The 12,642-nt window shown below is 41.3% G+C and overlaps 1 protein-coding gene across 2 annotated transcripts in view; it reads left to right on the plus strand.

Annotated features, from left to right (window-relative positions):
- HACD2 (3-hydroxyacyl-CoA dehydratase 2) overlaps window positions 1-12,076 on the plus strand; it is a 101,774-nt gene extending 89,698 nt beyond the window's left edge. For both annotated transcript variants that reach the window (XM_032150002.2, XM_058437419.1), the window contains exons 5-7: window positions 937-1,058; window positions 2,926-3,104; window positions 8,657-12,076. In XM_032150002.2, coding sequence (XP_032005893.1) covers window positions 937-1,058; window positions 2,926-3,104; window positions 8,657-8,739 — 384 coding nt within the window. In that variant the 3' untranslated portion in view covers window positions 8,740-12,076. The remainder of the gene's footprint in view (window positions 1-936; window positions 1,059-2,925; window positions 3,105-8,656) is intronic.
- The last annotated feature ends 566 nt before the right edge of the window (window positions 12,077-12,642 follow it).

Consider the following 12,642-nt stretch of genomic DNA (forward strand, 5'->3'; position numbering starts at 1 on the left):
AGGTGCTGAAAGTTAAAGCCACGGCAGTAAATTTTCAACACAAGAGAATACCTCCTAAAAATCACCTAGGGGCTCTTTTAAACCTTTTTTTATTTATTTATTTTTTTCAGCATAAAAACAACTTCAGAGGAGGCTGGGGATTTCAAAGCTCTCTGGCTCTAACTGCCTCCTGGGAACAGCATGGAAGCTTCCCTAATCATGGAGGAGTTAATGCAGGCCTCCTTTGGGGGGAAGAAGTCTCTAATGGGAGGAAATAAATGGGCTCTTGCCTTACAGATGGTCCCGAGCCCTCCCCTCACTGGAATTCTTCTTGCTCTGTGAGCTAGCCTCATCTTCAGTTGTGCTTTTTTTTTTTTTTTTGAGACAGTCTCACTCTGTCACCCAGGCTGGGGTGCAGTGGCGCTATCTCGGCTCACTGCAACCTCCGCCTCCCGGGTTCAAGCGACTCTCCTGTCTCAGCCCTCCTGAGTAACTGGGATTACAGGCATGCGCCACCACACTTGGCTAATTTTTTGTATTTTTAGTAGAAATAGGGTGTCGCCATGTTGGCCAGGCTGGTCTCAAACTCCTGACCTCATGTGATCCACCCACGTCGGCCTCCCAAAGTGCTGGGATTACAGGCGTGACCACTGACATCAGTCCACATTCTCTGCATGAGGCTGGCAAACCTGCAAATCCCCACCCCTCGTGTTTGTTACCCCCACCCTGCTGGTCTTGCTCCTGGTGACTGAGGCCCTTCACGCTTGGCCCTCATCTCTGGGATGTACACAGCTGTCATCCTAGGCCCCAGTTCTACACGCAAGCTCTTTCTGCTGTACAGGGGTCCTGAGGATAGAGACCAGCGGCTGTGCCGACTCACTCCCTGGCTCTGCTGGGTGCTGCACACTGTCTTCATTAACGTTGTCTGTGTGTTTTTTTTCTTTTGTTTTCCTTCAGGTACAGAGTGAAGACAGTGTCCTCCTGTTTGTTATCGCCTGGACGATCACGGAAATCATCCGTTACTCCTTTTATACATTCAGTCTATTAAACCATCTGCCTTACCTCATCAAATGGGCCAGGTAAAAAAGCACATTTCAAAAGGCTCACTTTTGAAATGATCTGTCATTGCATTTGCCCTTTATTGCCTAAATATTGCCTCCAAGTTTCTAAAAATAAAATTGAGACAGGGGTTGGGTAGAAGTCTTATCCGTAGATTTCATCAGAATAGGAGTCTGTACTTAACTTTGACTAACGGAAATACTGTTTTAAGGTTTTTATATTTTACTTAAATTATTTTAATTGGGATCAGTTCTTTTCAATTAAATTATGCAGTATTTTCTTTTTTAAAAAAATTTCATCACCAAGTAGCAATCAATAGAGATTTGCCGTAACATCCCTTTTCTGTCCATATCATCACATTTTACTGATGAGCTTCTGCCATTGTGATGGGTTTTTTTGGACCAAGTCCTATTCTCCTAGTCTCAATTTTGCCAAGAAGTTGTGACTCTTAAATTAATTTTTAGGTAATGACAAACATTACATGGCAATTTTAGCTTATCACTTTTATTTTGCTTTGATTGTTTTTACAAGTAATGATGACTTTGGTAAAAGGCTAGTAGTTCATCTGCCTACCTTAATGAGTCCATGAAACAGTTGCAGGCAGTTTTCTGAGCTGGGAAGGACTTTGAGGGAGAGTGACAAAGCAGAAGGATCCAAGTTGTCCCTGGAGCTGAAATGCCTTATTTGGTGGAAGGAAAGCAGTGGTTCCTAGACTTTTTATGAGTTCAGTAATTAAATTAGGGACATAATCCGATTGTTTCCAACATTTCGAGTATGGGAACTCCTTTGTTATTTTATTATTTTTCTCATTTGCAATGAACATTTTTATTAGGAAAGGGGAAGAATGGGAAACATAGCAGTTACTAACCAACCTGGACAGCCACTGTGAAAGCTTTTTACCCTGGTTGTTAGGGAAGTCTGTTGACCAAGCCCTGATTTTACAGAAAGATTCTTTCGTCCACTGTTCTCCATGGCCTCTGAAAGATTTTTTTCCACCATCCTACTTAGTGTGGCTAAAGTTGGCAGTGGGGAATATGTCTTCCCTTCCACTTCAGAGATTTTCATCACAATTCCTGTGCCCAGAAGTTTGCAGTCCATTGCACTTGTGAGCCACAAACAGCCAAAGGCTGTTTAAAGTCTGAGCTGATGATTCCTTTAGCAATACTTAACAGTGGCTTACAGTTCCATGGGGCAGTGACTGCTCTCTGAATTCTTTGTGGAATATGGAGAACTCCTTCTTAAAGAGAAAAAAATTATGCAGATTCCCCTCCCATGTGACGATAATTGTAATTGTGGGGTGTTTTGATTGGAAAATTACATTGTAACCAAAAGCTATTATGAATTTTAAATTTTTTAAATTGCATATATTTGATTTTTCACAATAGCATGTACAAACGTTTGGAAAATAGTAGCAGTATACAGATGCTTGTGCTATTTTTTGTTGTTGTTCAGTCTTTGTGTGTGGTGTGGAATTCCTAGACCACATGTTCCAGTACCTCCGCCACTACCACCCCAACCCCATCCCAAGACCTACAGGGCAGGACCTTTCAGTATAAACCATGACTCAGTTCCCCTACTTTACCAGCATTTGGCATCACTTTAGTTATTTTAGAGCATAATTTTGAAGAGTTGTTTATTTTGTCAGACCAAATTTTGAGGCTGCCTGAACAGCCTTTATTTCGTCGTTAGAACATTTGGAAACATATACCTGCTGTAGGCTGGTTTCAAAAACTGGCTTGTAAAACCTGAATTTGAATAGCAGGTAAACAGGAAAATGTATAAACAATCATTTTCTAAAAGACCAGTATTGATTAGAAGGGTGGGAAGTGCAGCTTCCTCCTAAAGCTGACTTTGAGCCTCAGTAATGAATATTTTGTTTTGTTTTAGGTACACACTTTTCATTGTGCTGTACCCAATGGGAGTGTCAGGAGAGCTGCTCACAATATATGCAGCTCTGCCCTTTGTCAGACAAGCTGGCCTATATTCCATCAGTTTACCCAACAAATACAATTTCTCTTTTGACTACTATGCATTCCTGATTCTAATAATGATCTCCTACATTCCAAGTAAGTAAACAGTTATGCATATATTTAATTATATTTTAAAATTTGGCTCTACAATAACTAGAGTTAACTATCTTTGACTGTTTTTGCGCTATATCCAAGTAAATGTAAATCTCATTTATTGGGAATTCTTGGTTTTTATTGAATGCTATCAGAAGGAATTTTTTCCAGTAGTAATTGAATAAAGATGAACCCTTCTCAATACAGTTGCCAAAATGCAGTCCTTCTCAGCATGTGGGTTTGAAACTGAATACCAGGCTAGGTTAAGTATATATTGGGGAAAGTACTGAATGGAAAACAAAAAAGCCATTAAAGGCCTTACCTTGATTGTAGTTTTCTGTGTCTTAAGAACTGCTTGTTATGATATTTGAAAAACATGATAAAAAGATTTTTGCATTGGTTACTATATCGAAATAGACATTTAACTTCATTTTGAAGGGATTGGTAGTTAACTAGAAACATAAAATAATAATAGATTTATTTTTTTCTAAATTTTTCATTTTCTTGTTGAGCACTGATTGGGACACAGTGTTCTCTTCAAGATGGTTTCCAATTATTTTCATAGTACTGCTGAAGATTTAAGTATATGGATAATCAAATGTGCCTATCAGTGTATTCAGTGACAGAGAAAAAGACATGTTTGATGTCTCTGTGAAGTGAGCCCTACTTTCTGAGGATGAGGAGTTTAGTCCTTTGCTGGAATTCTGATGTTCAATTATAAATCCTATGACTGATTTCTACGTACCAAAAGATCTTCTTATAACCAAGGACATACAATGTTAGTGGTTCTTCTCATTTTGCTATTTCTATAACCATTGTAACTCTGAATCTTATTTTAATCTAGAAAAGATACTGTATTCTTTCCTAAACCCCAGGTTAAATTCAGACAGGGTTGGACTTCTCTTCATTCCACAGCATCATCGGAATGAATCACCCTAACAAAGCAACATGCTTGTGTCCCTCTGTGGAAAATTGCATTTCATGCATTGTGAGAAAAAAACTACATCCAGATTTCATGTGAGTGTTTATCTTGCAGAAATTCTTGGATACAGTTCTGCTTCATGATTCATTTTCCACTCTTTATTCATGATTGAGTCCTCCTCTCTAGTGCTGGAATCACAGTGACCAGCGGTCATCTCTTTTCAAATGTAAAAAGTAGTTGATTTTCAAACAGATGATAAATGCGAAATCATCTAAACTTTTAAGTAATAAAAATTAACTAATAGTTTTTCACCTTTCTAATTTTGCTTTTTTTTTTTTTTTTTAGAGTTTCATTTTCCAGTCTCTAGAGCAGCAGTTCACAGTTGCAGTTTTACCACACCCAGAGTAACTAACACATATTATCCCAGTGGGTACCACAGGCTTTATTTGAATTCACCATAGTCAAATGAAGGAGATATGTCCCATACTGGGTGACTGGGAAAGGGGCAGGGAGGTTTTTATGAAATCAGATCCATAACAAGCTGCTTCCACACTGACAAAAATCTACGGGTTCCTACCTGAGAGTTCCTGCAAGACTTCCAACCTCTCTAGAAAGCAGGGCTTCCTTCCAGGAACCACTCCTCAGGGCAGCCTCTATCTGTCTGCATGTTTGTCTCTTTGTGCTCTGGTAGCCAACCAGTCCTGAGCTTTGCCTCTTCCTTCTGAGCTCTTGGTGTAGTCTCAGTGCCTGGGTACCACACGCGGCCTCCATGACAATAGCGTTCCTGAGGGAAACCCACTCCTGTGAGCTTTTCATCTTGGTCTTGAAAGAGATAGAGGGAAGAGAAGACACTGACCCCAGAGCCAGCTGTCTTTTAGAGCAGCAGTCCCCACAGCCTTTTTGGCATCAGGGACCGGTTTCATGGAAGACAGTTTTTCCCTGGGCGGTGGTGGGGATGGTTTCAGGATGAAACTGTTCTACCTTAGATCATCAGGCATTAGATTCTCATAAGAAACATATAACCTAGATCCCTTGAATGTGCAGTTTACAACAGGGTTCACACTTCTATGAGAATCTAAAGCCACTGCTGGTCTGACAGGAGGCAGAGTTCAGGCAGTAATGCTCATTTGCCTACCACTCACCTCCTGCTGTGCAGCTCTATTCCAACAGGTCAGGGTTGGGGACCCCTCTTTTAACCAGTAGGGAAGGACTCTCCTCCCAACAGAAGTCTGCTTTCTTTACCTTAAGTAATTCCCCCTTGCAATCTCAGCCTCCTTTTGGTAAGAGAACTTGGCTCAGTTAAAATCTAACATAATTTCTTTTTCTAAGGCAGCTCACCTCTTGTAGACCGGAGAAAAGGGTGGATCTCAAATAATGATTAAAAGATTCCCTGCAAACCATTGACTCCTTACCCAGGTTCAAGATGGCACACAGACCACCTCTCCTGATGCGAGTCACCCTGGTGCCTGCTGGCCTCACTGTGCTCTGGCCTGAGCCAGCAGCTCTGAATGTTCTCATGGGTTCAGGTTGTTACTGTTGAGGCCAGAGTGTACAGTTCATTCTGGCCAGCTGCACATTTCCAACTTTCCAAAGCTTTGTATTTATCAGAAAAAAATGCAGAATTAGGAGAGGTTGCTGTTGATATGCAGTCTCCTTTACCAAATTTGGTTTTCTTTCTAAACAAGGTAGCGTTCTTTTAATCTTTAGTGGCAAGTTGATGATACACATGTATTATATAAAGTAACACCTCCTTTTCATGGGCCTTATCCGTTGTTGCGTTGTTGCACACATAGCCTAAATTGTGGCTCATGAGGCTTGGCCCCAGGAGTTTCCTCATATTGGGGTGCCTTGGCCAGGTGCTCCTCTCCTGTTCTGCTGTAGTTGCAATATATACAGGATTAGTACAACACAGTCCCTGCAGGACTCAGTAGATGTCTAAGGCCTGTTTACATTCTACCCCCAAATTGGTGAAAATTGGTTATGGGGGAGGGAGCCAAAAAAGGGCAAGGTACATTGATGAGGGGTGAGGACCTGGAGAAGCTGGCACTTTCCAGGTTGTCAGTGACTAACCACACCTCTGATTTTTAGAGAAACCAAGGAAACTTGGCCCAGGCAGAGAGCATATCTGGTGCTCTCGTCCTCCACAGTTCTCTCCCCAGAGGGGAAGAGAGCCCCAAGAGGGCTGGCCATCTTCTTAAAGAAAGGAGGGCCCAGCAGCACCCACACCCCCCTCATCCCTAACACACAGGGACCGACACACACACGTGCCCAGCAGTGTCCCCATTCTGTGTTCCCTGAATTGGGAGAGCAGAAGGTGGAATTCTCAATAGCCTGTTGTCAGGTTGAGGGGTGTTTTCAGTGCTGTTCCTCAGTGTAGCTCATGTTGTTAAAAGTAGCAGCCGTGCATCTGAAAAGCTTTCAGTCTCATGGTCGGGTTCAGTCCGAACATGTAGGTGATTCAGATGTAGACAGAATCACAGTTCTGGTCAGCCAGAAGCCACTGCCTGAACTGTGGAGAATAGGCCAGATACCTTAGGCCCTTGGCCTCCCATCCACATTCCTTTCTGTGGGTACTGAGGAATCTCTGGGAGATGTAAAGGAGTGAAAGCACCATCATCTGACCCTTCTGGTAGGTGGCAGGCCCTGCCCATGGAAATGAAGGTCTGCGTGGCCATCTTCTTCCTTGAACTGCCACCAAGGGCTTAATGCATGACTTCCAGACATTCTCCTTCCCCAGGCCCTCTGAACCAGCTGTGAGGCTGCAGCCACCCGCTGTGGGGTTGTGTGAACACAAATGCAACCAGTGGGAAGGTCTTGCGCATGCCCAGCTCATGGTTTCCCTTCATTATAGTAAATCTATAGAAATGGGACTGGCCCCACATTTTTAAATGATTACCATTAACATTCCTTATGGTTTAATTATATCTTTACTTCCAGTTTTTAGATTATAGAGCTTGTCAGATTTTCTGGCTTTCGTGCCAAAATAGTTCTCTGCCTATTAAATTATATGCTTAAGTGGGGTCTTTTCTGTGAACAACGTCCTGCCTGGCAGTAGCAATGGCGTGGATGGCAACCCTGTTCTACATGCTGCCTCCTCTGCAGGTTAGCAGATCTTTGTCACACAAGCACTGGTGTCCTGGCGTACTTTGGGAGGATCATTTGAAATTTGGCCAGCTTGGAACCCATTTAAAAAGGAAGAAACTTGTCAGGAGAGAGTTGGGAGTAGTAGAAATTATCTTCCAAAAAATATTCGTGACAGTATAAAAAAGAGAGACTGGGCTGGGCTTGGTAGCTCATGCCTATAGTCCTAGCACTTTGGGAGGCTGAGGCGGGCACACCCCTTGACCCCAGGGGTTCCAGACAAGCCTGGGCAACATAGGAGATCTCATCTCTACAAAAAATACAAAATTAGTTGAGTGTGAAGTGGTGTGCACCTGTAGTCCCAGCTACTCAAGAGGCTGAGTGGGGAGGATTGAGTGAGCCCAGGAGGTCCAGGCCATAAGCCACGATCACGCCACTGCATACCAGCCTGGGTGACAAAGTAAGACCCTGTCTAAAAAAATAATAACAATAAAATAGAGATTGGAGCTGTTGGAGAAACGAGGAGAGGAAGGGTATTGTACAGCAAAGAGCATTTCACCTGGAGTTGTTTACACACAGTAACCTTGTGAAGGCCAAGTGGCTCAAAGTGGTATTTCCTAGCAGGGACACTATAGGCATTTTGGGTGGGATACTTCTTAGTAGTGGGTACTGTCATGCATTGTGGCATGTTTTAGCATCCCTGGTCTCATATGCCAAATGCCAGTAACCTTTCCCTTTCTCTCTTATTTCCAAATAGTCAAACTATCGAAATAGTTCCAAATAGTTCCGAGGGAGGCAGTACCATCCCATTCATTTGAGAACCAGTGCTTTCTAAAGTATTCTATGAAATGACCAAGAACAGAAGAATCCCCAGTGCCTAAGACACTGGCTTGCTTTTCATAAGGCCTTTTTTTTTTTTTTTTTTTTACATCCAAACCTGACTTAGTTCAAAGCAAATGTTGTGGCATTCCTCCTCCTCCTCCTCCTCAAGTCTTTACCCAAAACTACTTCCCAAGAGAGGTTGCTCTTCCCAAAGAATCACCTGCCCTGGGACCAGATGGGGCTAGGCTGAGGTCAGGAGCCAAGAGCCTGGTCCCAACTCTGTCCGTGACTTACTGTGAGACCCTAGGCAAGTTGCTTACCCTCTCTGGGGCTCAAATTCTTCCTCTTTGAAATAGGAATAATAACTTCATCACTAGAATTCTTCACCTGGTTGTTGTGAAGTTAATCAGAATAAATGTGGAGATAATACATGAATGAGTGTAAAGAATATTATTTGGCTGCTCTGTGGCATCGATACAGGTCACGATAGTGACAATAGTGTCTGTCATTGTATTCCACACCACTTCTTCCCTCAGCTAAAGCAGGAAAAGAAAGGAGGTAAGTCTCTCTGTGTTTTTTCTTCCTTTCCCCAAGCCTACTTTATTACCTTGCTTGGTTGCTGGATGAGAAATTAGTCAGAGGGTCAGAGAGGACTTCAACTTCATATGCTTTAAATAGAGCATATGCAATTTTAAACCATCCTCTTAACCAATTTTTCTTTTCTTTTCAGTTTTTCCCCAGTTATACTTCCACATGATACACCAGAGAAGAAAGATCCTTTCTCATACTGAAGAACACAAGAAATTTGAATAATTCCTGCTTTCTGCACCTCCCACCAAAACAAACTTTTCAATGATCAAAAAATGCTGCAGATTTTTTGAGTTCCCAATACGTTTCATAGAAAATAAGTAAGAACTATTTTTAAAATATTCAAACAAAACTAAAACAAAAATCCAGTGTCACATGGGCCTGAGATTTTATTTTAGAAAAAGGTTATTACGTAAAACACCCTGGCCAGTTCATTTCGGCATGCTCTTTCAACCAGAAGTTCCTAATATTTATGATGGCACTAGAAAGGGATTTGGCATTTTATGTCCTTCTGTGTCCTTCATGTATCTGATCAATGAAGACCTGTAACACTAAGTACTTGAGAGTTACAGTCTGAATAATGAAGTCGTACCAACTGAATAGCCCAGCTTGCAGTATAGTTATGTTTCAGTCTGCAGTGTGTTTAGCATTCCCTTGTCAACGTGCTTGACTGCATGCTGGAAACTTTGTATTTTTGAAGCGGCAAACTCTGTTCTCTGGAATGCTCTGAAGTTATGGCTGGGACCTATCCCCTTATATCTAATGAATGAATTATAAAATGTATATGCCTATGAAGCTTCGGGGTAGTGCCCATAATCAGAAAACAACTTAGAACCCTTTTGTTTGTTTCCAATTGAGTCATTACTGCCTGCCACTAAGAAACGTGCTTGAATCTAATAAGTATGTGTATACCGTAAAGAATATATCTTATCTGGAGCTCAGCCTCAATCATGTCTTAACAAAATGACAGGTCTCAGAAAGGGGGAGCTCAGTAGCTCATAAGTGACAAGTCCTTTTCACAGCACCGTTCTCAGAACACCTCTGAGTAACGTGTTTGCCAGTAACTATTCTCACTGATGAACTGATGGCCCTGAAGAAGCCGATCCAGTCACATAGGAAATGAGGCTCTGTTATTGAAAGCACATGGAAGGTGTTGCTTTAGAAAGGTAGTCAGGAAAAACATTCAGGAATAGATTTATACACCATTATTGTTTTATTTTTAAATTTTCATTCACTCTTCTGTTTGGATACTTTCACTAATTAAGGTCCTATGTTAATTTCCACCAAGCTTTAAGTCCATAGTCAGTAAAACATTCCACTTGGGCCGTCATGAGCTAAAAGCAGTATCATCTCCGCATGTTGGAGCAGCCAAGAAATAGTTTGGTACTACCGACATTGTCTAATCCATGTCACATCCTCATACAATTTAATTGCTCAACCATGCATTTAAAACTCCTCAAGAAAGGGTTGGTACTGCAACTGTAGGTAAACTGAAAAAAAAAAATAAAGAGTTGGATGAAAATGTGAAAGCCCAAGTTTAGATGTGCATTAAGTATTAAATAGCACAGTATCTTCTTTATGGAGCTTTTTTTCCTCCCCTATCCCCTGCAGCTTCCTTTTTTTTTGGGGGGGGGGGTTGCTGTTGAACTTTAAGACTTTAAAAGTTTATCTTATTGAGTAGTTGTCATTTAAAATATAATTGCGAATATCAGAAAACTCATACTGGAAAACTAAATTTTTTTTCTCTCTTTTGAGACGGAGTCTCACTCTGTCACCCAGGCTGGAGTGCAGTGGCGTGATCTCCGCTCACTGCAAGCTCCACCCCCTGGATTCACGCCATCCTCCTGCCTCAGCCTCCCGAGTAGCTGGGACTACAGGTGCCTGCCACCACACTCGGCTAATTTTTTTTGTATTTTTAGTAGAGACGGGGTTTCACCGTGTTAGCCAGGATGGTCTCGATCTCCTGACCTCGTGATCCACCCGCCTCGGCCTCCCAAAGTGCTGGGATTGCAGGCATAAGCCACTGTGCCCAGCTCCTGGAAAACTAAATTTTTAAGTGCTTATTTTTATAGAAGTTTGAAAATTTAATGCAGGCAGGTGTGTAATAAATTATTTTTGAATTGAACATTAAAATTCTGCTTCTTAAAGTCAGCACTCAACTTGGACATGTTGAAATTAGAATCTATTCTTGTATTTGATAGACAAAATATGTGGGAAAGATTTTTTTCATGCCTTTTCTCTCGTTTTATTCTTCCATAATGTATTTCCACTATAAAATAAAATCAACTTGGGTTATATTTTTCATATTACTTTATTCTGTTAGATTTTTTCAGTTGTTTTTAGAAAAATTCTAGAAATCAGGATGAAAAATGCAGCTTTTCCAGGGTTGCTGGACTGGGGGTTTTATTTGGGCCTCCTTATTATAATTTGTCACTACGTATAAAAAACATTCTGTTGCAAACAGTGGTGTTGCATTGAATTGAACTTTGGCAATGAGAACACAGCACACAGCTCCCTTTTCAAAAAGGGTCTCAACCCCAGTGTGTATTTTTGTACATCAACATTTAGAATACTTATGGCAGATAAGTAAGGCATGTCACTGTGTCCTTCAATAACCTTTCTCAGTAACTGGTTTCTTTATCCCTAACATGAATTCATTTCTCCTTTGAAGTCATTTATTCTTCTATAAATTGAGAACAACCACACCACCAAGTGTCACACCTTCTTATAAAGTGTGAACAAGGAATGTCGTGTTTTTGTGGGTATTTTGTCAGACTTAGAGGTTTCATTTCAGGGCATAGTCAAGGCATCATCTTCCCAACTACCCACTTGATTATGTGTTTCAGACCCCCCCGTGGGGGCGTTCTTCTGACAGAATTCTTTGAGGTCCGCAGTAGTGCTTTTGTCGGCACAGACTGCTAATCTGCATCTTGCTGCGTTCTGTTTGCTGAGGTTGGGCTCATTCATTTAACACGTACCAACCATTATCCAGAGGTACCATGGAGAGTTAGTCATGGAATAAAGCACTGTCCTTGCAGATGAAAAAAGTCTCCAGAGCAGACTTCTGACAGGAAAGGTTTAGATGCTGGAGAGTTGAAGAGGTGTAAGAAGAGATCGTGCCCTCGTTTTTCACTTATTTTTTTGGTTATTCATTTATAATAAAAGGTTGGCATTGATGTGGTACAACCTGCAAATTACTTGCAGTTCTGAGTTTCAGATAAAACATTATAAAACATTAAATTCAATACATACTGCTCCTTTGAAATTTGGGTAAAAAATTATACAACCGTATATATAGTCATTTTTGTATTTTTTCTATGTTGTGAAAACCAAAATTGTAATTTTATAAGTCTTTGATTCACTAAAATTATATAATTTAAATGTATTTTTTGTATATTTAGAAATAAGGAGTCCAGAGACTATGCTTAACTTTCTATGCATGCATTTGAAAGCTGTTTTTACCTGATAATGTTAATGTAGTAATAAGTTGTATTCATAAAATACTGATCTGTGTTGCATTTCAAAATAAACTGGTGTGTGCTCTGCCTGGATTTGAAATACCTACCAGTGAGTGCAGTGATTTTTCATAGTCAGTAGGCCTGAATGTGGTGTTGCAGGAATATGGGAGAAATTCAGTTCAATTATGGACTCCAGCTCTTTGACAATTTTAAAATCTAATTCTGCTATTCATAATGGTTCTGCACTTACAGGAAAGACAGATTATATTAAGAGGTTTCCAAAAAATCCTTCCCTGCCAGTCAGTCTTCAGGCTAAGCCAGTCTGCAAGCTGGCTGCAGAGGGACAAGGGGTTCCTCATGCAAGTGACCGGGGAATCTAAGATATTAATCAGCACGGGGTTGAGGACCCTTGTCTTATAACAAGCTGGGGTTTTGTTAGTGTAACTTTTCTTTTTTTGTTTTGAGACAGAGTTTCGCTGTTGTTGCCCAGGCTGGAGTGCAATGGCACGATCTCAGCTCACTGCAACCTCCACCTCCCTGATTCAAGCGATGTTTCTGCCTCAGCCTCCTGAGTAGCTGGGGATTACAGGCGCCCGCCACCACATCTGGCAATTTTTTGTATTTTTAGTAGAGACGAGGTTTCACCATGTTGGCCAGGCTGGTCTCGAAC

The sequence above is a fragment of the Hylobates moloch genome, unplaced genomic scaffold (genome assembly GCF_009828535.3).
Source record: "Hylobates moloch isolate HMO894 unplaced genomic scaffold, HMol_V3 SCAFFOLD_4, whole genome shotgun sequence".
Taxonomy (NCBI): Eukaryota; Metazoa; Chordata; class Mammalia; order Primates; family Hylobatidae; genus Hylobates; species Hylobates moloch.